Consider the following 27389-nt stretch of genomic DNA (forward strand, 5'->3'; position numbering starts at 1 on the left):
TTTTGGTTCCCAAAAGTGTTGGATTAGTTGCCAATATATACTTCTAACCAATGGAGAATAAATCAAAATTTCACTTTTTGGGTGCTAGAGTTCACTATTCATTAGGCCATTCTACAGTGAGAATTTGGCCAAGTGTTCTTAATCAAAGTTGTTCTTTATTGTGTCTAGTTATATTTTACTTTTTGAATCACTCCATTTTGAGTTTTCTAACTCAAGTTATAGCTATTTCACCATAACTGGTCGGATTGCCTTTACCCAGAATTTCTGGGCAATTTTGATTCTGCCAGATTTGGTAGTTCAACTTTGGCTAGCAATTTCATTTAGTTAGTCTAGAATTGAGTTTGTGTTCTATATGAAAGTTGTTCTAAATTACCTCAGCTTTTCATTGATATAAATTTCAGGTAAATTGGACCTTTCTACACTGAGTTATGACCAAATGAATGAACACTATTCATTTGGTCATTTTATCAAGGCAGAATGTAAGTTACCCGGATTTGATCAATTTTTAGGGCATCATAAGTTTTGTTTCTGGATAGGATTCCTTCATCAAAGTTGTGTCATTATGTGTCGAATTTAATATCCAATTGGCCTTGCACCAATTGAACCTATACAGCCCAAGTTATAGCTACCCAAACATGCTAGACTCACATCCAAACCTGCAGGATACTCAAGGCAGCACACCCAACCTCAATTCCCATGGCACAATTCACTTCATTTTCTACTCAAACACAACCAAATGGTCACTAATTGACCATTAAAATGTTCATACACTATTGTATGAGCAAACCCTAATTTTGTTCAAACCCTAATTTGTTAAAATTATAAATCTCATGCAAGTTCATTCAATTTCAACTTTATTCATATATACACTTTAAGTAACATAAATATACAAGTTTAATTTAATCAAATACTTCAAAACCTTAACCCTCTCTAAGGGACCGAAATTTCCACTTCCTCCTTAAACCTAGATTTCTTTCCTTTTAGATAAAATTTTAACTTCCATCAACTCATTTGCAAGATTCAAATAATAATTTTAAGGTTTCATGGCACATACCTCTCTTATGGAAATTCCCAAGCTTGAAAAACTCTTCTTTTCTTCTTCTTTTTGCTGCCTCTAACTTGCCCAAGGTGTAAGATCAATTTTTCATGAAGGGGTTATGAGGTTTTATGGTGTAGTTGGCTAGGTTTTGGAGCTTGGGTGAGTGCATCAATGGAGGTCTCTCTCTCTTTCTCTCTCTCTTTCTTTTGGTTCGGCTGTTATGGAAGAAGAGGCTGCTGATTTCTTTTGTTTTTATCTCATTTTTATTTCCTTTTTATCTCTTTAGTTAATTTGTTAAATTGTGATTGGGTGGGGGCATTTTAATGACATCATGTGATGTCATAATTCCCAATTTCTTTCATTTTTCTTTCCTTTTCTTTTCTACTCATTTTCAATTAAATTTTTATCAATATTTATTAATATTTTAGATCATAATAATTATTTACTTAACTGGACAAGTCGGCCAAAAATCATCTCTGAAGACAAAATGACCAAAATGCCCTCCGTTTGGCTTATTGAGCCAAAATCATCTGTACCAATCGAAAAATTTTTCTAAACATTTTCTTGGCATTCTAATGCCATCAAAACCTCAATGACTCTTCCCTAGAGTCCCAAAAATTATTTCATAAATTTTCTCCCGAGTTTAGGGCTTCTAGCTGCGAAGATCGCAACTTTCTACTGAGTTACCCATTGTTAGGGCACCGGCTCATTTAACTTGGTTGTATTTTATTTTTAAATTTTTTCCTAAATTTTTCTTATTCGTATTTGAATTATTTATGACTCCTCACTCTAGTCTAAATATTTTTCTAGACGTTCTAGCTGTCCGAACCGACACCAGTCACCTGAACAGTAGAATGTACGGAATGGCTACAATGAAGGTGTTACACCAGTTGGAAAAATATCACAAACATCTCATATAAACAAGTATCAAAAACATAGCAACACATCAAATAATATGACAAGAACATTCAATGAACATGCTACTTCTTTCATACAATTAATATAATTAATACAAGGAGATAAACAATTTTCACATCACTTGTAAGTACGAAAAAACTTACAAGAAGTAAAGGGACATGGACTCAACAACCAGTAACTAGCTGGGCCAGCACTAGCCAATTAGTCACTCCTCCCTAAAGAATAATAGGAACACAATGGGGTGTGGCAGGAGAAGACATCACTATACTTGAGCCATTACACCCTAAAATTACATAAGTAGAAATTAAATACAAAATATCCCCTTTAGTCCCTAACATTTATATTTTACTAGCCAAACTTCTTATCCCTTGACACACCGGACACGAATTGTAGGGGTGTGATATGGTGATAAGGATTATCGTGTTGTGGCAACCTTGTATAATAGTTAGAGTAGACTAAAACTCCTGTATCTCTATCCTCTTTAAAATGTAACTCTATGTAATGTACAGTTTACATGATAATAAACCGTCATGGCCAAATGTATAGTTGCATCTATGAATTTTTAGAGTATAACTCATTGTATCTTGACTTTTTATTGATACCTACTACACCTCTGATTATTATTTTTATAATAATTTAATGTAAAATTAATATGGTTATATATTTTTGGAACCTTATGTTTCATTGAATCTATGATGAAAATCTTTTTATCTGAATTCAAATTTGTTTATTATTTTCAATATTCAAACTTATATATTATATTATTTTTAGTATCCGAACTCATACCAATTTGATTAATATACCAAATTCGATTAATATTACTTAAATAATATTTGAACGTGATTTAAATTTATATTTTTTACTCAATAACTTTAACAATAAATTTTTATTTATAATTTATATTTTGAAACTTAATAATTCTATAGAATATCTATCTTTTATATATTTAAAATATAATAAATAAAAAAATATAAATACTATTTTAAATATATATATTATTATTTTAAAAATTTAAACCCGTTCAAAACTTAATTTTGTATTATATAAATCCGTTTCAATAGAATTTAATCAAATAGAGTGTTTAAAAATATCCCACCCCATTGTGATCTCTAACTAAAACTAATGTGCCACCATCGCAATATAGTTTGGATATTTTAATATGTTAACAAAAATATATTCGGTAAATATAAAACCAAAAAGAATGGAGACTTTCTTAAAAAAAGAATAAGAGTCTCGAATTAAAGTGTCTTTATTTTATTATTTTTATAATTAAAATTTATTAAATTTAATTTTAAATTATTTTTAAAATTTTTTTTAATTAATATATTTAAAAAAATAATTTTTTTAATAATAATTCTAATAATAATATTAAATGTCAAACAGACTCAAAATTTATGGGGTTGAGCCGTATTTCAGGCCTGAACCTGATTGGTTGGTACATAGATTTTTTTTAAATAATAATAATAATAATAAAACAATCGAATCCTTGTATGGGTATTGGCTGTCTACGTGCAGAGAAACCACGCTACTTGGTACACCATCAATATAATATGCACTCAGATGCGTTAAATATAAATTCGATTTTATAAAAAAGGTAATTTAAATAATTATTAAATTAAATATTTATATTAAAAAAAATTTATAAAATTAATTAAAAAATATATAATAAATACATAAATTTAAATATAAATAAATAATTATTAAATTTATTTTCATATAAATTTAAAATAAAAAACTAATTTTTTTAAAGCTCCTTCCTTTCTCGTGGGCCTCACGCTGACCGTTCGATTAGCATCGCATTTTCCTTTTTTTTATTTATTTGTAAATAAATGTTATTATTTATTTGAATTTAATTTCGCGTCTCTGATTTTTGTGTGATGGGCACCGTCTCCAAGTCCGATGTGACTGGCGATCCTCCTGCTCTTCTGCTCCGGCCAAATTCTCCCCGGCGATATTTTTCCTTTTCTTCAACGCCGCACACGGTGGCGGATTGAATTTTCCTTTTATTCGTTTCCCTTTTGGAACTTTTCTTCACGGTAAAATTCTATTTTTGACGCATTCTCTTTTCCTTCTTTGGTGCTATCTTCCGTTTTGAATTTGGAATTCCCTTCTCTTTGACTTCCATTTCTTTATATGTATACCTACTTGGATTTTTTCAACAATCACGACTTGGGTTGAATCTTCCTGCATTCTGTCAAAGTGAAGATTTTTGGGGTCTTTTCTGGGTTATTTTTTCTCTGCATTTTATGTTTGAAGCTTGGTCGCATTCACACCTCCTCAATTATATATATATGTAGAGAGAAGGGTAGATAGATTGGGGGATTTTTCTTTATTGAAGGTAATTTTTGAGTTTGGAGGTTTGCAAAATGGAGGCAAAATCCAAAAATGGCAAGGAACAAAGATCGAATTGTTGTAACCCAGTTAAAAAACAAGGGCCAGTGACCATGGAACATGTTCTATTGGCGCTGGGAGAGATCAAGGAAGAGAGAGAGCAGAGGATTCGAACTCTTTTTAATTTCTTTGATGTTGCGAATTGTGGGTATTTAGATTATACCCAGATTGAGAAAGGCCTTTCTGCGCTCCAAATACCTGCAGATTACAAGTATGCTAAAGATTTGTTAAATGTGTGTGATGCCAATAAAGATGGGCGTGTGGATTACCAGGAGTTTAAGCGATATATGGATGATAAGGAGCTTGATCTGTACCGTATTTTTCAAGCCATTGATGTTGAGCATAATGGTTGCATTTTGCCAGAAGAGCTGTATGATGCACTTCTTAGGGCAGGTAAAATTACACTCTCCATTTGACTCTGCTAATCATCTCTTTATGCTTCATCCCTCGGTGAATTATTTATTCTATCCATTCTAAGAGTGATTACGCTAGCATCTATTTTCTTGCATTTTCCATAATTTCTAGGATAAAATGAGTTATCACTATCGGTTGTTTTGTAAAATTGTAGGATGCACATTAAGGTGCATAGGTTTTAAGGATATGGATTTTGGAGTAATACACCTCAACCTAGTGCTCTCCTTTACCATAATCAAATCTTGAAGTGCATACATTGGTATGTTTCCCCTGTCTAATCACAAGTAAGGGCTTGGAAGTGGTGAACCTGGAATCCCAGATCGGTGGCATGATATGTGGCTGCATATTAGACTTGAATCTTCTGCTTCCAATTACCCTACTTGTTTTTTAGCAATGCGAACTATAATTTATTATTTTGTATGTAGTGCGGACCTTGCAAACATACTTCATGCTCCTCTATAGAAGAATGTGGATTGTGGAAAGGATTATGGGAATCTGTTCTTTCTATAGTAGCTACTGCTTAGAGTAAGCTGGAAATGCTGAAATGATAATAATCAGTTTGTTGTTTATGATATTCTTTATTGCTTGGAGACAGAGGGCACACATTGCTTCAAATGTACAACTTTTATCACTTTTGTGGAATATAATTTCCCATCAGCCTTCTCATATGTATTCTGTTATATTTTTTAAACTCCATTGAGAGCATTATGCTGACCTATCATCTTTGTCCTAATCTTTGTTTTGGATCAAAGTATTTGGAAAAGTGGATTGATATTTTGTAGGTTCATTCTATAAGCCACACCAGTCTTTCTTTTGTAGGGATTGAAATTGATGATGAGGAGCTTGCGCGTTTTGTTGAGCGAGTGGATAAGGATAACAACGGTGTTATAACATTTGAAGAATGGAGAGACTTTCTTCTACTATACCCTCATGAGGCTACTATTGAGAACATTTATCATTACTTGGAAAGGGTATGCCTGGTTGACATTGGGGAACAGGCTGTTATCCCGGAGGGCATCAGTAAGCACATTCATGCATACAGATATCTGATCGCAGGAGGAGTAGCAGGAGCAACATCTCGTACAGCAACTGCACCTCTTGATCGTCTAAAGGTTGTTTTGCAAGTACAAACAACACATGCTCGTATAATGCCGGCAATAAGGGATATCTGGAGGGAAGGAGGTGTCTTGGGATTTTTCCGAGGCAATGGATTAAATGTTTTGAAAGTGGCACCAGAAAGTGCTATCAGATTCTACACTTATGAGATGCTTAAAGATTTCATTGTGCGAGCAAAAGGAGGAGATAAAGCTGATATTGGTACTTTCGAGCGACTTTTGGCTGGTGGTGTTGCTGGTGCTGTGGCACAAACTACCATTTATCCAATGGATCTTGTAAAAACTCGATTGCAAACTTATGCTTGCGAAAATGGAAAAATTCCTAATCTTGGGACAATGACAAGGGATATATGGGTTCAGGAAGGACCGCGGGCATTCTACAAGGGCCTTATTCCATCTCTTCTTGGAATGATTCCTTATGCAGGCATTGATCTTGCTGCATACGAGACCTTAAAAGACATGTCGAAGAAGTACATTCTTCATGACAGTGGTAAGGTCTCTCTTATTTCCTATTTAGCAGCTTTTGTTTTTGGAATATTTGCTTCTATAGTTTTCTCTTTCTGTTTTTCAAATGCCTTCTTGTGCTGTATGTTGAACCTGTTACTCTCCTTTGTAGAACCTGGTCCTCTTGTACAACTGGGATGTGGGACTCTGTCTGGAGCTCTTGGAGCAACCTGTGTTTACCCATTGCAGGTTGTCAGAACAAGGTAAGATGTGATCATGGTGTACTCTATGATATGAACTGCCTTTCTTTTTAGCTCCACTGGATATGGCCTAATTTTGTATCTGGTCTTCAGAATGCAAGCTCAGCGCTCTAATATGGATAATGCTTACAAGGGAATGTCGGATGTATTCAGGAGAACCTTTCAACATGAAGGGATTAGGGGATTCTACAAAGGGATATTTCCTAACATGCTGAAAGTTGTTCCATCTGCGAGCATTACGTATATGGTTTATGAGGCCATGAAGAAGAGTCTGGATTTGGAATAATAAATTATGCTGCTGTTATCAAATTGCAACTACAACTGACGTGGCTAACTGTCTGGATGACATTGTGGGGCTGGACTGTTGATGAAGACTTAAATGATAGGAATAAGTTTTACTAATTGAGTAGGTTAGGATTTTTTCGATTATGTGACTGATAATCTTGCATCAAATACATTGAAGGGCAAAATTGGGTTGTCCATCTTAGTTGATGAATTGAAGCTTCTTTCAAGTCCATATGCATTCGCACATTTGTTGTACAATAAACAAGCATACAGGATAAATGCACTCAAAAAAAGATTTTGTATTCTTTATAATGGCAAATTTTGACAGAACTATTAGAATACTTATGCCTTATTTTTCTTAGGATAATATCTTATATGGTTCCCACATGCCCTTGTCAATTTTTCCAACCTGATTACTATGAATTATTTCTCTGGGAACACCTGATTACCGGATTTCTGCTACTGTATTTATCCAGATTGCCTTTGAAATGAAGAGGGGTACTTGGTTAAGCCATTGGTCATTTTATGCTTGTTTGGTGTCTAGTTTCTGCAAGTCTTTGCACCATATTGGAGGCTTACAACTGCAGAACAGCAAATTTGAGTGTTTAGAGTAGCCATTTTATGGGAAACTGTATTCAGTAGTTCGTTGAGTTGATTACCTATCTTTATCTACAAATGGTCAAAAGATTTACTACCTATAGATTGATGAGGACATGATTGTTGTCTAACAGATGATAAAAAGAAAATCAGAGGAATTATGCGAAGGTTAAAGGTTGACTCTATTATTGGTAGGATTGTTGGAATCTGCTCCTAAAAAGGAAAAGGAATGAGAAACTTTTATCCCTTGCTTGATGGACCTGAAAGAGAATCAATAAATGTGTTTCTTATCTATACTTATCAAGCCAAATTATTTTCTGAGCATAGATTAATAATAACAATAATAATACTATCAGTAGCTTTTGGTTTTCAATGAAAGAAGTTTAATATTTAACAATAATTTTATTTATTATTTATTTTAATTTATGCAATGTGGATGCACATAATTAAGTCTTGAACTGAACTGAAATTTTAGGCTTAATTACCTAAATTTGATTCAATTATATTCAGATATTCTAAAATATAAAAAATTAACATAGCCTTTTTTTTTTCAAGCTGGGCCAAATCGCAAAGAAATATTAATTCTATGCTTGGCCCATATTAACAATTGATCACTTCCTCTCCTGAAAAACTCTCTTTGTTCTCCCTCTGTGAAAACTCTCTCTTTTTTATTTTATTTTATTTTAGATTTAGCCAATTAAAAGAGTTGCTACCATTTTTGGTATTTTATGATTGCTACATAAAGCTAATGGTAGTGGCAACTAGCAAGGGATTATCTCAAGATTATTTATGATATAACATATTTGATGGTTCTGAAAAATGTCAAAATCATGATTATCAAATTTAGACCAAATTGATTGATACTGATTTAATTAAAATTTTTAAAAAATAATATAATTTTATTTAATTATAAACCCTAACTTTTAAAAATTTTAAAATCTCAACAATAATAATTAAGTTTTAATTTTAAATTAGTTATATAAATTTTTTTTCGTCATTAAATTTTGTTAATAACTTTAAAATCTGAATTAAAAAAAATTATACACAATTATACTGTGAAATATGAACCCAATTACACACAAATGATGTTACTCTCAATCACATTATATCATAGTAAATAGAATATTTATTTTTCTCATTCTTATCGAAACATAACTAAACTATCTCCTACTTTAATGTCACAATACACTACGAATAATGCCTTCAGCAGATGTGCCTTGCATGGGCAATACAATACTCCACAGGTGTGTCTTTACTATGTGGTCAATAGACTCTTAACAATAATCAATGGATAATAGTCATTTCCTATTGAACTCTAAAGTCAAATAATATATTTTATAATACTCTTATTTATCGTGTTAATTTCTTTAATTTTAATTTTATAAAATCATTATTAAATATAAATAATACTAAAATATAAGTTATATTACGAGCATTTATTTAATTAAAAATATTTCTCTTATCTAAATTAAAAGAATTATTAGAATTTTGGATCATACCTTAACATAATCAATAGGAGTAAAGGATTTGACAATGAGACTGAGGTCTAGTTGACACCACAACAGGGTGTAATGAATAAATTTTGATGCAGCTATACATAGAATAAGAAGAGGAGTGTGGGAATCAAAGCAATGGAGAATTTATTCAGTGGAATCATTATGTGTATAATAGATATACTATGATCATTGATTATGAGAAAATTCACGTATATTTTCAAAGAAGGGGGTTGCTTTATTGGATTCCCAAATCTTAGAAATATCATACCACCGCTCGCCATGAGAAAAAATATTACGATCCTTGTATGGACAACAGCGAGCAACATAGTTAGCTAGCTAGCTAGAAATATGTAGCATCAGAGTTATCTTTCAAGGAGATTCATTCACTTGTAGTAATTCAAGCTGCTTCGCATAGGAGTAAGCCCTAGGTAACCTACACATTATTATTTTGCAATGTGGGTAGTTGATGAGAATATTTATATTAGTAAGTCAAAAATTCCAAAATTTAATATATTTTTTCGCTTTAAATTTTTTAATATAAAATAGAAGAAAATTACATCCTATTAATATAGAATTGAGGCTTGCTAGGACAAAGCACCACCTTTTTCAATATATTCTCAAATTTTTAAAATAATTTTCTTAAATCGCTTAATGGTTGAATCAACTTCTTGATAAAAGTAGTAGATGGATTAATAATAATTTTGTTAATCGATGATGAGAATAGTTGCTAGAATTAATTTGAACGAGTGGATATTTATCTTTAGACTTATTTTATTATAGATTAAAGACATATTATATAGTGAAAATCACATATCAATCGAGTAAAATTTACATATTCATATTCTGAATTTAAAATAAAATCATATTAGATAAATTTTTCTCCATATGGGATGAGTCATATATCAGCTTTCCTTGGATAAGAGAAGATATTTAAGCCTTTGTTTACAGAAGAAATAGTTTATAAATTTATGATATTTGAATATTTTAAATAGAAAAGATTTTTTTATTCATTAATTTAATAATTTAAAAAATAAAATTTTTTGAAATTTTTCAAAAATTTTTTCTTTTAAAAATATTATATTCATCTAAATACAAATCCAAAATGTTTAAACCTTGAAAAACTTATCATTAGGAACTTCACCTCAAACAAAAGCTAAGAAGGGAGAGGAGACAATCCAAAGAGTTCAATGATTTTGTATGGACAAAAGGACAATTTACATTTGATGTGATGTGACGTCGTTTGCTATTTTATCTCCAAAAGCCATTGACTCCCAAGTAAACGCTTCCTCCATTATTCATTTGAAGTCGGTCTCACACCATTCAATAAGTTACAGCCTTCGAATTTAACTTCCATAGGATTTAATCAATCAGTTTTAGATTAATGGTTATTTAACTCATCTTTAAAACTGCAAGGTGAGACCTTAAATATGAATATTCAGTCTTTAAAATTTCAGTTTCTAACAAGTATAATGAAAATTCAATTCTTCTTTTTCTATTTCACTTTTTGTTTTCAGATTTGTTGTGAAAGTGTGTGAAAATTAGAGGAGATTGAAGTAATTAATGAAAGCTCAAAGACTTTGTCTTCTCCATCATCATCATCATCATCTTCATGGATTCATTTACTTTCAATTCTTTTAATTGTTATTAATTCTTTTCCATTTGAGGTTTGTTTTAGGTCCTCTCTTTTGTTGATCCATCCCTAACAATTGTTGGAGCTTGTTCAAATTTCCAGGTTTGCAACCACCTAAACAAGCAACTCATGGGTGTTATCGTGATATCATTATTGTTTCGTAGACTTCTTTTATAAAATTATAAGTTCTTGAGTTTGAATCTCAATTAAAATTAATTATAAAATTAAAAAAAAAAGATAATAAATGATAAATACAAAATGATAGAAGGAGAGAGATAGAAACATGCAAAGATGAAAAAGAAAAGAGATAATAAAAGAGAGAAATTAATAATATTTAATAAATTTAGTTTAATATTAACAAAAGTTTCAAAAAAAAATTTTTTAAATAAAAAGAAATGGGTAGAATTTGTTATCCCTTATAATAGTATGATCCTTTAACATTAATAACTCATGTTAATTTATTTTTTTAAAATATTAATAATTAATATAAATTTCTAATTGAAAGATCATGTATTTAACTTCTTCTATTTTAATGGAAAAAAACTGCTAAATTAATAATAATAATAATAATAATAATAATAATAATAATAATGTTGGATGAAGAAATCCCTGGAGGCCCTACCTTACGGCTACAGGTGCCAAATGGAACCTTACTGTGACGCTAAGAAAACGACTGATGACATGTCTCCACATGGATCAACGGGTCCCACCACTGTCACGTGTTTTTGAAATTTCGACCCAACATTTTTTTATGTTTACAATACTATAGTCGCAATTTTTTTTTTAAGTCAGGATGGAGTCTTGAATTTGACAATCAATTCGAGCCAATTAATTTAAAGGGTTTGAATTAAAATTGAACCAACTATATAGAGCATGTTTGGGTACCCTTTTCCTAGTCTTGAATTGGAACCAATCAAAATCAGCGATTTCAATTATTGGATTCGACCTAATTCAAATCATTTTTTTTTTTAAGATGATGGCTTTACAAGACGTCAAATAGACTAAATTATTTTTTAACCGAAATTTTAACTATTAAAAATTAGAGCTAGAATTGATTTGAATTGAATCCGGATCAAAACTAACTAGAATTGTAACCAACCAATTCGGTTCTGATTCATCTCTTGGCCAGGCTCTAAATCACAGGATCAAATCTTGAACTGTCAATTTAAATATGAAACCAACTTAAACCAGACTGGTGTCTAGGCCTACTCTAATGAAGCTTTAGTTATATGTCCATTGAAATGCTAATAACTTAATCATATGCTAATTTCCTAACCTAATTTCCCATGCTATTCTCTTTTCCTCAATTTTTCTAATGCAATGCAAAGAAAAAAGGAATCATATGCTAAAAGTAGCTTTCAATTATTAGAAACATAGGGCATTATAAAAGTGTAGCTCCATGCCCAACAACAAGGACATTTCCTTGACTGGTGAGTGCATGTGCATGTGCATTATGCATGCACAAAGCAATTGATCCACACTCCAAAATATTATATAAATTATGAGAAATTTGCAAAAGAATCATTAATGAAAATGACTTGTTTGTTCTCTAAGAAAGTCCAAAATCTCATCCTCTTATTTTAGAATGTAAAATTTTATAAAAATTTAATTTAATTAATTTTTTTTAATTAATTTTAATATTTAAAATGAAAGAATTTAATTATTTTTATTTTAAAAAATATTTTCATTTTAAAATAAATAAAAATCAAACATTATTTTATGAAAATTTTATTTAAATTCTTTCCTTACAAATGATTTTATTTTAAATGAAGTCAGTAGAGTGTCTCATAGAATCTCTATTATTCTATTCTTAGTAATGGTACCATGAAAAATTTTGTTAGGGCATCCAATCTCCTAATCCTAGCTAGTTGCTAATGCTAGCTTGCTTTAATTGTGAAGCTGTATCACCGAATTGAAAGGGTGGAAGTGAATGTACTTTCTCTATTCCATTTTAACTGATTTTTAAAATTTTTGTACAAAAATGAAGAAAACAGTGGATAGCTTCTTTTTAATAAAAAAAATTACTAATGATTGATTAAATTATCCTTATAGTGCCCTCGAAACATAGAAATATGATAAGAAGAAATATATGCATCGAAAATAATAATAGATAAGGGTAAAGTTTGAGAAAAATAATTAATACTTTTTTAATTTTTTAAATTGGCAAATAAAGTGGAACAAAAAAAATTTCTAGAACATCATTTGAAATGCGACAGAAGGAGTACTAAAGTCAAGAATTCATAAAGTACAGACAATTTATTAGCAGTCACTCAACTTTACTAATTATTTTATTATAGTCATTATACTTTGATTTTTTTTAATAAAGTTACTTATCTTTTATTTTTGTTCATTGGCAATCACTTAGACTATAATCTAATAAAATCAATAGCATGAAGGAACGGAAGTGTGAAAAACACAAGTTTATACCATTGAATTCAAAAAATTTTCACCTAGGGTCACATGCATCATGCAAGATTTATTTTTATCTATTTGATTTCAATGATAAACAACATATTAAAACTCTTTTAATATGTTTTTGGATCTGTATTTGTCAGTTAAGATTTTTAAATTAATTAGATTAATTTTAGAACCCTAGATAAAATCAAGAACAATTACACTAACCTCTTATTGTCTCTCTAGTTTGTCCACAAAAGCTTTTTCTATTAATTAGAAATTCAAGTTCTGCCTTTTAAGAGATTAGAGATGTAAACAGGACACTAAAAACAATTTCTAGTGTTCTTAATTCAAGAGATTGATGGCTAATCTCTTTGAATTGATGAGAGATGAAGAAGAATAGATAGAAAGCCTCAAAATGGCGTGACAAAGGAGGAGTGGCTGCTGGTTGTATTTTTCTTTTTCATAACAACACTTATATAGCTAGGTTAACACATTAAACCCTTGCCATATGTCACCCTTTGATTAGCTCTAGGTTTAAGTGACCCAATCACATTGTGCCAAGTGTCAAACCTATGTTTAATCTTGATTTTAATCATCTTATATGATTAAAAAATATTTGGCAAGCTTATGTGTAATCCCATGTGTCACCATCTCATGGTGCCACGTGTCACACTGCGAAATGATCAAAATGCCCCTGTATCTTAATTTTGAGTTATTAACCCAAAATAATTATTTTTCTTCTTCTAATTAATTTATATCAAATATAAATTAATTAATTAATCTCTATTAATTAATTTCTCATTAATTAAATTCATATTTAAACACTTTAAATATAAATTTAACTTATACTATACATCCAATAATCTAGATTTGATTTCAAGTCATAACCTATTTAATTAATCAATTAAACACTTTAATTAATTAATTAAATCATATTTAATTAGGTGATAACTTGTGTATGTGTGTGACTTACTAGGCTCATCACTAATTGGCAATGAGACATGATATCAACTCTTAATATCATCAGAACTCTTTCTTACCATAAACGATTTCTCTAAATCATTTTATGCAACTCATAGACCATAGTTAACACCTAGCATAGCATGCCATGGACACCCAATTAGTAATAAGGTTTACCTTAAATGAACCTATAATCATATGTTACCATGCACTAGAATCTCTAAATCCCAACTCAAGCTAGAGTCATGGTTTATGTCAAACCCCATTTGCTATGAATATTATGTTCTCTTTTAATTCTTGATTAAAAGATTTTCTCATCGAAACTCTTTTTGAATAAATCTATTTATACTTGAAACATCAAGAACAATTAAATGAACATAGGATTTTATCTCTATTTACTTAGACATCTTGATCAACACCTACCTCCATATATAACTAGTAGGAGCCAACACATGCCCATATACCCATACACAAACTCAAACTACCTATATACAAGATAAAAGATTATATGCTATGATTTATGACAAAACATTGACAAGAGTAAACTCCATGTGCTTGTCATACTTATCATTTATAAGTGCCTATCATGTTTGTTATATGGCATGAGACTCACCATTCCATCTTATTTATATCTCATATAAATAACTTGGGAACAAACATGAATACAATGTTTCTGGATAAGTCATATCCTTATTATGAAGTATCCTCGATGTGAAACCTTTTATGATACTTTTGTCTTTGAAATATTGTCACTCATATTCTTAACAACTTAAGAATAGAATTTCTAACAAAATATCAATGGACCTTTTCTATTACACATAAATATATTACGTAAATGGAAAAGTGAAAATGCCTTTTATTAATAAAAACATGTACAAGATACATACTAAATGATATGCTCTAGGGCATACTACGAACATAGCAAAACTCCTATGTGGAGTGTTATACTTGGCTTTAAATATGCCAAGTTTGATTTGAAATTTATTTCTTCCTTTAGTTTTTTAATCTAATATAGCAAGTGATAAAATTTTTACAATTTAAAATCATGTGAGATACATCATATAAAAATTACACTGGAAATACTACTAGATACTGATATGAGTAATAGCTAATTAAAAAAATAAGTGATTTTGTTAAAACAATTAAATAATTGAATGAAACAATTAATGACTGCTGAGAAATTTATCCATGAACTACTTGAACTTTGCAAAAAGATTACAAATAATTAATTAATTAATTGACCATTAACTCTTATAAATTCATTAAAATTTCTTTATTTTTTCTTTTTAATATGAGACTCTTAACAAATTGCTTTGTCATGACCCAAATTCTAGACCGGACCTGCACTAGGACTTTGGTCAGTATAAGGTTTTCAAAGCTCATAGTAAGCCTAACAATTCATAGCCCAACCATAAGGCCCATCATTGTAATCCGATTTCAAGAAAATAAATGGACAGAGTTCGACCATAACTATTCAACAAGAAGTTTTTAGCTCACCCGACCTGTAATCACAATTTATCAATATTTGGGGAGCTTAGCTCGCCCTCACAATCCTCAAACAATCATATATAATCCAATGGGAGCTTAGCTCCCTAGCCCAAGTAAATACTCATTCTATACATACCAACATAACCAGATAATATGTTTACAATTACAAAGAAATAAATTATTATAGTCCCAATCCAAAATTAAAATACTACTAGCACATGCGGAGTTCTAGATTAGAAAACAAGGAAATACACATCACAATAAAACTTTTACTGGAAAACCTGCGAGAAAGAAAGCAGGTTAATCTCAAAGAGCTCTCCTGTCACTTGGGAAAAATAGTTGAACAAGAGTTAGCGTTCGACTCATAGAGGAAGATATTTATTTTAAATATAATTTCTATAACTATCTAAGGCTAATGCATCCCTAAGTATGAATTGTAACATATACAAACATATTCAACCAAATTCAAATAATATTTGCATAAAAGAATAATTTAGAGCACTTACACACCCGTATATCACATCAACATATGTATATCTATGGGAGCTTATTCCCTATACAGCTCTTTTAATCCAATGCCTGCTAGCAAGATTAACTCGAGCTGGACTTTCTCTTAATAATCAAAATGCGGGAGTCGGCTAGATTAACTCAAAGCCGTATTCACCCCAACTTATCACAAAAAGGATCTAGCTCCAACGAGACTAGCTCCAGTTGATCTGCCTATCATACCCATATCCAGTACCATGCCAAACACACCAACACATACACACTGAGCTCCAAATTACCCTAAGGTGACACTCACATTGATTTCATCAAATAAGAATGCAACACATGGTGTGCCTAATAATAGCTATATACATATACTTATAAATGATGCATAGGCATGCCTTGAATATATAATAATATTGAAATCATAAATAAAATTAATATTTACTCACTGATCAACCAGGGACTACTGTGGCAACTGGGTGAAGGAAGATGGATGACCTTAATCATTTAAACAATTATATTATGAATTTATTAGTACTAACTCAAATCAAGAATTTAAAGAGGCAAAAACACATTAATTTATATCGAAAATTCAATAGTATTTTTCCTGTACCTAGGACCTACTCAATCTGTAAAGTAGTTTAAACAACACTTCTAAGACCACAAGCCTCAAGTCCACATATTATCAACATCACATGGCCCATCAAACCAGACCAAACTCAGACATTTAGATAATTCAGCTATAATCCTTAAAACTAACATTTTACAAAAATATCCAAACTAGCTCTAAAAATTATAAAATTACGCCCCGCGGTCCATAATAATGCTATAATACTATTACAAAAGGAATTACAAATTTTTAACTACCCACGAATATTTTATGAATTTTATTATAAACCCAACATTAGGTAAATAAGACAATTTAAAGTTCGGGTTTACCTACCCCAATTTTGACCCTTGAAACGCGTTCAGGGCATCTAAAAATGGTAGTGAGGGTTGTAATATTAACATGCTTCTGGGGCAGCTCTGGCAGCTCGTCTGTCTGGCTCAAAAATGTAGTGCCGATCGTAGGTGAAATTTTCGCAAAACGAAAACACTTACGCAAAGCTCATAATATCAGAAGTTAGAATATAATTTTTATTTAAAAATTCAGGATGTTATATACTTCCTACCACTCAATAACAGCTATTGAAGGTTTTATTTATAGACATTATTAAAATTTTCATTTGAACGAAAACTTTATTTAAATTAAGAGGTATAACTAAAAATATTATTCGAATTAAATTAAAAAATTGAGAAAAAAAACGAAACCATTTTTTTATATGGTATATCATACAGAAAAAAATATATAAAATATGTGGATGGGTATATATATATATATATATATATATATATATATATATATATATATATATATATAGTTGTGGACTTGTTTAATTCCCACGGTATATAGGTGTGAACATAGAAACTGCAATATCTTCATTTCAAGATATAATAAAATCAACTATGATCAATGGAGAAATTAAAAAAACAAAAAACTATAATCAATGGAGAAACTAAGAACAATATAATACGAATAATTAATCTAGCCATTAATGATTAGTAGCTGAGTTGTTGTATTTTTATTTTATATTGTGTTCAAATTTAACTAGAAAATTTTATTAATTTCTTGCAAATATATTTAGTTATTAGGTATGACCATATATATATATATAAAGTTACATGCATATTTTTTTAATTAATTTGCTTATCTTCTGTATAATATGAATGAAAGAAAATAAAATTTTTAATTACCTACACTTTTTGGCTCACTTCATATACTAATTTAATTAAAAAATATATATTTCATAAAAAAAAATACAAAATTCACCATAATTTTAAGTAAAATTCATCTATTTTTATTTAACTTGTCATTTATTTATTAGATTGATTTATACTCTTTAGGCTCTATTTATTTCGTAGAAAATAATTTGTATATAAAAAATATTTTTCATAAAAATTATTTTTTAAAAAATATTTTCTATCATTTGATTGCAATGTTAAATTAATTTTATATGTTCATGTCATATATAAAATAAGTGTTTTCACTTTTTTGATAAAATTGTCAAATTTTAAAAAAAATAATTTTTTCTTTTAAAAAGAGAAAACTGTTTTTTTTAATAATTTATTTTTTTTTAATTTAAAAAAACATTTTTTATTGCTTATGTTTTAAATATGATAAAAAAATTTAAAAAAAATTATTTTTCATAAAACAAACACAAAAACAAGCATTCTTATTCTTATTGTGGATGAGGGAGAGTTTTATATTTGAGTCACTTTATTTAATAAATAATTAATATTAATGAAATTATTAATATTAAATTATTAATCATTGACTGCAATCGCTGAATTAAATAAATAATTAATAATTATTGAGTGGGTTTTTTTTTTTTGTTAGTTTGTTGAAATTCCAAAGAAAAATTTATTAATGCAGTGATAATATATATTTTTTCTTTCTTAGACTTTAAGATGAGAATTAAATAATTTTATTTTTCTTAGACTGGAAGACGAGAATTAAAGAGATTTGCCGGTGGAGATGGATTCAAAATTTCCAACAACTTTGAATGATCTCCACAAGTTCCCCACATGGGTGATGCAATGCAAGTGCAACCACCATTATTACCATTTATTTCCAAGGTCTGTTTCATTTTAAGAGATGTTAAAAAAAAAATGTTATTTTATTTATTTTTTTTATAAATATATTAATTATAATAATATTTTAAAATTTAAATAATAATGAATTAAAATTATAATTAAAATATTAAACTTAATATTTTTAAATATATTGAATTTTATTTTTTTTAATTAACAATTGTCAACTATTGAGATTTAATTATTAATCATGATTTGCCAATGATGGATAAAGAATTTGCTATAATTGTTGAACTTAAAATAATTTATCAATTTGAGGAGTGAAGTTCTGATTGAAGAATCCTTAAACAATTCACAGTAACCCTATTTTTATTGATTTCATGAGAAATAAAATTGTCCAAAATAAAATAATAAGTAAATAATGATATAATGACTTTTTTTTTTTGGGAATTTATTATTAGCAGGACAGTTTCTTGGAAGGCATCCAAACATATTATAAAAATACAGGGGGAAAACAAAATCAGAAGGATCCCAACCACTAAGATACAAAACATAAATAAGTTGACTTTTTTTTTAAAAAAAATTCAATGGAGACACAGCAGATCAAATATTAATTAATAAGCTGCATAATAGAGATAATTATTTTAAAATATGTAGATTGAGAGGTCTCTTCACTTATTAGTATTTAGTATAAGATTAATAAGAAATAATTATTATATTAATAATTTTTAATTTTTATTAATATTGTTATAATACTTATAAATTTTTGTTGTCAGAAATAAAATATATGCACACACGGATTAATGACAAGAATGAATTATTATTAATAGAGTATTTATTTTCATATAATTCAGATTTCATCTTATTAATATTTATACAAGAAATTAAATGTTAACTCTGTGGGGATTGGGTTAATAATTAACCCTTTATATATTTTTGCTTCTTTAATTTAATTAAAAATCTAAATTAAGCTCTTTTCATTTCATATAAAACAACTTTGTCTGTAAAAAATATTTTATGTAAAAATATTTTATAAAAAAAAGATTTTTTGTCTTTTGATATGACATTAAAAATTAGTTAAAAATAATTAAATTTATTATTAAAAATTAAATGAAAAAAAAGAGACACCAATTAGTCATTAGCTTCAGTGATCCAAAAGTCTAAGTGAGTCCATAACAAAAAAAAAATTAATAATAATAATAATAAAGGGACCAATGATAATTAAGTAAGTATGGGAGAAAATGAATTTTCAATGTTGAATAAGTTATTTTTCTAAAACTGAAGAGCTTTTTCTTTTTTTTTTTTTCATGATTGGAAAAATAATTTCTAAAAAATATGAAAAATATTTTTTCATGAAATACATGGATTCATTATCTAAATTAATTATTTTATATAATAAATAAAGTTTAAAATTTTAAGAATTTAATCGAAATTACTCCTATAATTTGGAATTCCTTTTTATAATTAATATTTGTTTACGAGAGTATTCAGAGGTCTGCTACGATTCATTGTTGCAAACTGAAGATGATCGTGCAACCTAAAAAAGTTAAAGCATCATAGAAATACCAGTGAGAGCGTGGGATTATCGTTCAAGGAAAGCTTGACGAAAGAAACAATCCTGTAAATGATGTGATGAAATATGAAGATGAGGATATTCAGCAGGAAACAGAAGATACTTTGGCTATGATGGGTTGATTCCATCCATCAATTTGGCTATTCCAGGGAGAACACAGCGGTGGCAAAGCTATTAGGGAACACTAATTTAAAAAAAAAAAAAAATCTGAATTAGGAATAGATTCTCTCTGTGTTGCTAATTAATAATGGATTTTTAACAAATTTAAAATTAAAAAAATTAAAAATTTAGAAATTAATTAATTATAGATTGGCATCAGATTTTTCAACTTATTGCTACTTTAGCAATGGAAGCTAAATTCCTTAACATGTTGATTATTTTATGTTTTTTTATTGAAACTTTAGAAATGGAAAATATATATGATGCTAATTTAGCAACGGATCACTTGTAAGATTTGTGGTTTTAATTAATTTTAGGGTTAATTTTTTTTTTAATTTTTAAAATCTTTCTTAGATCAAGTTTGATTTATCATGTGAGACTCATAAATTTATTTAAAAAAAAAAAAGACTTACCCGTTAAGATGGAACATGATAAAACTTGAAACTGTAGCTTTACTTATAAAGGTCCCACAGTCTAATCTTAGTTAAGAGACCTGCAAAACAAAGGAAAATGATAAAGGTCTATTGGGTAGATTTTTAGTCAGAAAACTCTGATACTCAAATTAGAGTGTAGAGAGAATGAGAGAAAAGAATAAGAGATGATTATTTGGCCACACGAGTGTGCGCACATACACACATGTATATATGAGTAATTATTACATACACTAGAGTGTATACACTCAATCAATTATCAATTGCTATTTTAATTAAAATTATTATGAGTCTCATATAACAACACATGTATGTATGTGGTTTTCTATTAATTTTGTATTTGGACACCTTGATGTATATATGTATGGAAAATAGAAGAGTATATTCCTTAGCATATTCTATATTAAATTTAATTTCAAATATGTATAAAATTTCTTTAATTTTTAAAAATTTGGCCTATCATGTCAAAATTAAAACTCTTGGATTAAATAGCAAAAAGACTAAAAATGTTTGAATTTTTTGTGTGATTAAACCTAAACTATTACCTTGATAAAGAAAGCTAATTCAATTATATTAGCATTGAAATTAATATCAAGCTACATCAAGTACCTACTAAGAAGTTTAGATGTTCATAATATAAGAAACAAATACAATATCCATAGAATTTAATGTTAAATGCATTATGAAAATAATAAACTTAAGAATTAAAAAAAAAAATGAAAGAAAACATCCAATGTCTTGAAGGTATGGAATTTGCTCTTCTTCTCTTTAAGAACTTCCTTAAGAAAGCTTCTCTCCTTTGATATTTGTTGTAATTTGCTAAAATTGTATTTCTCCAAAGACCTCTCTCATTCTTATTCTGTTGTAAATAGAATATATAGTAACTATATAAGTTATTTTTTGTAAAATAATCAGAACCTAAATCTCATTTTCTATTTGAAACCATTTATCCATGGTTTTTATTTTGTTAACAATGCAGTCCTCCCATTAAAAGTCAATGACATTTATATTAGTTAAAGTGAGAAAAAAAAAAGGTAAATTATAGCTTGCCTCTAATATTTGTTAGAAATCACAAGTTAGTCTTGTGTAGATTATTTATTATTTTATTTTATTAACATGATTTAATATATATTTCTCTATATTTTATATTTTTATAATTATATTATAAAATTTTATTAATCATAAAATTTTAAATTAATTGTAATTTTATTTCAAATGTTAATATATAAATATTTTAATAGTAATTAATATAATTTTGTGCTTGATAATAGGGCTGAGCAGAATTCGGTTCAAACCGAAAAATTGAATCGAACCGAATTAATTCGGTTTCATCGGTTCGGTTTTAAAATTAAATCGGTTCGGTTTGGTTTTACATTATAAAAATTTCGGTTATTTCGGTTCGGTTTTAAAGAGAAAAAATCCGGTTAAACCAAACCGAACAGAATAATAATTTATATAGTCAAATCAAACTAAATCGAACCGAATCGATTTTTGAATTGATTTATTTTTATGAAAAAATTATGAATTATATTTAATTTTATATATATTAATTGTTTAATTTCATTGATTAATGGTTATTAGGTTCAAACCAAAGTTACAATTAGACCAAATAACTTGAAAATCAAGTCTAAATTAAAAAATAAATAAAAAATCAAACCGATCAGTTTAAACCGAACCGAACCGAAATAAAATAATTCGGTTCGATTCGATTTTTCACCTATTTCAATTCGGTTCGATTTCTAAAATTTACGATTTGATTTTTATAATTTAATTCGGTTCGATTCGATTCGGTTCGGTTTGAACCGAATGCTCGCCCCTACTTAATAATATAATATTTAATTTTAATTTTAAAATAATTTGGTTAATAGATTATTTTTTATTTTCTTAAAATTATTATTATTATTATTATTATTATTATTATATATATATATATATATATATATATATATATATATATATATATATATATATATATTGATCATTTGAAATCTGTTCAATATGAGCCAAGTACCATTCTAATAATTGAATGTAATCCGAAAGATGGAATTATTTCAATTAGGCATTTGCCCTATGTTGTGCGAGTAATTAAATTTTTTAAATTATTAATACATAAACTTACAATATGTTATTTTATTTTTTATTATATTTTTAATGATTTATATTTGTTAATTCTATACCACTATTTAATTAGATAATGTTAATTTTTATTTGAGAAAATTAACCAATTCTATTTGCCAGTTTTAAAATTTTTAAATTATTATTATATAAAGTTAAAAAATGCCATTTTATTTTTTTTATATTTTTAATTGTTTATATTTAATGATTTCATATAATTATTCATACGAGAAGAGAGAATATGTATAGTATTAATTAATTAAATAATGTTAGTTATGATTTTTAAAAAATTAACAAATTAATGAATAATAATTTAGTTTGATATTACAATCTTTTATATAATCTTTTATTGTCAAATTTCTACTAATATATATATATATATATATAAAGGATGGATAAACATGCACATAAGAGATATTAAATCATCATCATCATCTAAAAGATGCATAGAAAAATGAATGGGTGTGTACATCCTATGTGCATGCTCATCTCTCTTGTATATATATAATAAAAATAAATACATTAAAAGTTTATTTCACTATTATTAATAAGTTATATTAAGTAAGTAGGAAATTATAAATTAAAGTCACATATTAATTGGTAGATGATAAAATTAGTAACATATTAAATATTATTAATGATGAAAATATTAAACAAATAAAAATAAAATTTATTAAAAGTATATATATATATATATATATATATATATATATATATATATATATATTATTAAAAAATAAAAATACAATGCATTCAAAGTTTACTCCATTATTATTAATAAGTTATATTAAGTGGTCAGAAATTTAAAAGTCATATGTTAATTAGTAATAATAATGAAACTAATAAATTATATTTAATATGTACATATGAAACTAATGATGAAAATATAGTTAAATGATGAAAATATGGTTAAAAAATGAAAATAAAATATGTTAAAAATATCTAAGGAATAGATATTTGGTCATTTCTACTTAAGCCTATTTTAATGATCGGCTTTATATATATAGGCTAAATATATATATATTTATATATTAAAAAATAGATGGATTGATCTGTAATTTTTAAGAAATTTAAGGAGGCAAATCTAATTTACCCTTATCAAATACATAATTAATTAATAAATTTAATTATAGGAAAAAGAGCACTCCACAATTTGCAGTTTTTGTTATAAAAATAAATTTCAGTTGCTAATTCACTACAAAAATGGATGGCGCTCCTCCGGCCCTGCTGTTCTCTCTCTCTCTCTCTCTCTCTCTCTCTCTCTCTCCCCCTCTGACTTTTTATTTTCTTTTGTTCCTTTGTAACCAAAAATTTCTTTCTTTTTGTTAATCTTTTTATTGTTCTTTACCATCTTCTTCTTCCTCTTCTTCTAGTCATACATAGAACCACATAGAACGGTTTCAGTACCTCAATTTGGCCGCTGAAACATAGACACACACAAACAGGGGAGGAAATCAATATATAACTTGTGGGATTCTCAGGAACCTCCATTTCTCAATCTAAAGCTCAGTCCTGGTTTTTATGTTACATGGCCTTTTCAAAGTCAGTGCAGAGATTAAGCTTTTTCTTGGTTGAAAATTCCTGGTTATTGTAAATATTGCTTTCCTGTACCAGGAGTTCAGTACCAAAAAGAAAAACTTGGTATTGCTTTCTTTATCTTTATGTATGGTTATCAATTAAGCCCTTGTTTAGTTTTATCTTTCATTTGATTTTCTTGCCATTTCTGTTAAGGAAGAAGGACTTCATTACAGAACGAACACCATGTCATCTCTGCTAGCAAGAACAGGAAGACATCGACAACGTTATGAGAACAATGTTCGCCTTGTTTCTGGGTAACCCTTCTTCTGTTTATGTAAATTGTTATGTCTTATCTTGTTTTTTAGTGGTGGATGAAGGTGGGTTCTTGTGTGTTTCCTATCTGCTGTCTCTGCTTTCAATAGTTTAGATGATTTCTTGTTTCTTCTGGCACCATGCATTCCATTTCTTGGTTTTTTTTCAGACTCGGTATGCAATTTGGCCTATTCTGCTACCCCACCAGTTTTAGAAAAATGTAAACTTTTGCCATATTCTAGACAAAACTTTATCACCCCTAGCCTAGAGAATCTCAAGTTCTATTGAGATAATTTTCTCTATATTTTATGGGCTTTATATTATTGACTTTTTCGCATTGTTAATATTGGATTTAACATGATTTAATTTGTCCCATACGTGGAAATTATTAACAAAAAATCATATTTAATTAGCTATAAGCTCATGGCTTGGCCTTCAGTATCAGAATATGGAGATCTTCTCACGATGTTAGAAACATCTATTATAATCATGTTTCTAACTATAATATCAATAATTGAATTGATATTAGACCATTAAAATTTTATCATCTAAAGTTATTACGGCCTACTTATTAAAAATATTAAATTTATAGAAAAATCTTTCAGATTGTGCAGAAGATGTATTTTGTTTTCACCAATTTGAGGGAGGATCTGAATCTGATACTGTTTCATATGCTAGGAAGCAACGATCTATTAGGAAATTATAGTTTTGAAGGAATTAAAGAAGGGTATTATTCCATTTTGTCATCCTTTATCAAAGAATAAGTAGATTCAAGTCCTAAGGATACTCGTGTGGCTAAAACATTCGAAAAAATTCGAGCATAAATGGTTGAAGATGGAATTTTGGTAATTTTTTGGAATGGAATGTGAGAAATATTCGCAGTAATCCTACCCGTATTGCTGGTTCTCTGAAAATTCAGATTTTGCAATTTCAAAATCCCCTTAAAAAGCACTATAATCTCTTTATACATGATTTGCAAGTACTGCATATGAGAATGCTTCTGACTTGTATTTTGTGTGCATCAGATGCATTCCCTACAGAATTAGAAAAGACAGTGACGAAGAAAGCAATGACTTAGAAAACAGGATAGAAGTCCTTATGGTTTCCTCACCCAATAGAACTGATCTTGTGTTTCCTAAGGTATGACCTGATCTTTTTCATCAGATGTTTGGAAACTGTTATTGCCGTTCTTTTGTCTGTTTGGTGTTTGCCCTTTTCCTTTTTGGTTTCAATTTTTTTGTTCTGTTGTCAGGGTGGATGGGAAAATGATGAGACTGTGTACGAAGCAGCTTGTCGAGAAGCCATAGAAGAAGCAGGAGTTAAGGGAATTCTCAGAGTAGGTTTTGTTTTCCTGCTTGGTGGACTTGTTTTGCAACAAAGAAATTGATCATTTCTCTATCCATCAGGCTAATTTTTGTGTGTTCAGGAATTACCCCTGGGAGTTTGGCGCTTCAGAAGCAAGAGTAGACAAGATCCTTGCACCCTGGAAGGAGGTTGCAAAGGATTCATGTTTGCTTTGGAGGTGACCGAGGAGCTCGAGAACTGGCCTGAACGGGAAAATCGCGACAGGAAATGGGTTAGTATATGAAAGGAAAATTACTCATTTTCTGAAATATATTTCTATCACATACTATGCAGATGCAGTATTAACAATATTGCAATTTGCAGCTAAACATAAAAGACGCATTTGAGTTCTGTCGATATGAATGGATGCGAGAAGCACTGGAAATTTTTCTAGGAGTCATAGCAGAGGACAAGAAAGCTGAGATGAAGGAAGAGACAGTGGAACTCTCTTCGATGCCAGTGTCAGAAGTTCTTGCAGATTGTGCAATGTTGTCATCAAACTGTTGTGCAAAGCCCGTGAACGGCCAGCACAATGGTGTGATTTCATTCACCTGGCAAATTCCTCTCAAGGGCTTGCCGCTGACATAAATGATGTGCAGGGTCATGCTCGTTCTCTACCTCTACAATGTGTGCAGGCAGTAGATTCTGTTTCATGATTCCATGGTGTCCAGTATGTTAATTTACTGATGATGTGAAGTGGAATCATCGCTTTTTTTTTTTTTGTGTTCGTTGTAGACATTTTTCCTTTTCCTTTCTGAGGAAGAATTTTCATGTCTAACTTTGTCATGAACTCTACATGACAGAAAGGCTGTGTAAGACCTTGTATTTGGGCCTTTATGCATAACCTTATTTAGACTATTGCCAACACTTGTTCATGTTCATTTGTACCCAATTTCAGATTTTTTTTTTTGTTATCTATGGGGAAATAATAATTAAAAAAAAAAAACTACACTAAACAACTAGAACTATCACTTATATCATGCAAAAACTTGAAAAGGATCCTGCAACATATGAATCTCCATAGCTAAAATCACAGCATGATTCACCAGTAGTCTGCACAAAAAATTATCTAGGTGATTATTTGAGGTAATTATTATGCATAGAAAACACTATCCAATTGGAGTACTAGATAGATATTATCTGACATTCATTTAAAGGCCCTTGGATATCACGTTCGTGGTAAAGTATGTCCATCTTTTTTTGAAATTTTTATTTGGTGCGACTGTTATATGTATAATGATTTTATTATAACTATTACTATTGCTTTTATTATAACTATTGATTCCTCAATATTTATAATAAAATCATTATACATACATGTGTTTTATTGTGTAATATTTACCTTTTTACGAAGTCTAAAAGTCCATCTAGTATGCATGCAAT

The 27389-nt window shown here is 28.8% G+C and overlaps 2 protein-coding genes across 3 annotated transcripts; both read left to right on the forward strand.

The window, feature by feature from the left end:
• Positions 1-3819: 3819 nt before the first annotated feature.
• LOC110651657 (calcium-dependent mitochondrial ATP-magnesium/phosphate carrier protein 2) lies at positions 3820-7211 on the forward strand. Its single transcript, XM_021807055.2, has 4 exons — positions 3820-4741; positions 5582-6367; positions 6494-6584; positions 6675-7211. The coding sequence occupies exons 1-4, from the start codon at positions 4324-4326 to the stop codon at positions 6865-6867; spliced, it is 1488 nt and encodes a 495-aa protein (XP_021662747.2). The 5' UTR covers positions 3820-4323; the 3' UTR covers positions 6868-7211.
• Positions 7212-24077: 16866 nt separating this feature from the next.
• Positions 24078-26873, forward strand: LOC110649923 (nudix hydrolase 12, mitochondrial). Of its 2 annotated transcripts, none has more exons than XM_021804670.2 (6): positions 24078-24473; positions 24564-24664; positions 25688-25802; positions 25915-25998; positions 26089-26238; positions 26331-26873. In XM_021804670.2, exons 2-6 carry the CDS (start codon positions 24594-24596, stop codon positions 26592-26594), a joined length of 684 nt encoding a protein of 227 aa, XP_021660362.1. In that variant the 5' UTR covers positions 24078-24473; positions 24564-24593; the 3' UTR covers positions 26595-26873. The 2 variants fall into 2 exon arrangements, with proteins under 2 accessions (XP_021660362.1, XP_021660361.1); XM_021804669.2 differs by having other exon boundaries at positions 24568-24664.
• The last annotated feature ends 516 nt before the right edge of the window (positions 26874-27389 follow it).

The sequence above is a fragment of the Hevea brasiliensis genome, unplaced genomic scaffold, assembly GCF_030052815.1.
Source record: "Hevea brasiliensis isolate MT/VB/25A 57/8 unplaced genomic scaffold, ASM3005281v1 Scaf1, whole genome shotgun sequence".
Lineage (NCBI taxonomy): Eukaryota > Viridiplantae > Streptophyta > Magnoliopsida > Malpighiales > Euphorbiaceae > Hevea > Hevea brasiliensis.

Coding starts and splice junctions, on each gene's coding strand:
- LOC110651657 (XM_021807055.2), top strand. CDS start 4,324: ATGGAGGCAAAATCCAAAAATGGCAAGGAACAAAGATCGAATTGTTGT. Junction 4,742..5,581: donor TGATGCACTTCTTAGGGCAG/GTAAAATTACAC, acceptor TTTCTTTTGTAG/GGATTGAAATTGATGATGAG. Junction 6,368..6,493: donor GTACATTCTTCATGACAGTG/GTAAGGTCTCTC, acceptor TCTCCTTTGTAG/AACCTGGTCCTCTTGTACAA.
- LOC110649923 (XM_021804670.2), top strand. CDS start 24,594: ATGTCATCTCTGCTAGCAAGAACAGGAAGACATCGACAACGTTATGAG. Junction 24,665..25,687: donor AATGTTCGCCTTGTTTCTGG/GTAACCCTTCTT, acceptor TGTGTGCATCAG/ATGCATTCCCTACAGAATTA. Junction 25,999..26,088: donor GAGTTAAGGGAATTCTCAGA/GTAGGTTTTGTT, acceptor TTGTGTGTTCAG/GAATTACCCCTGGGAGTTTG.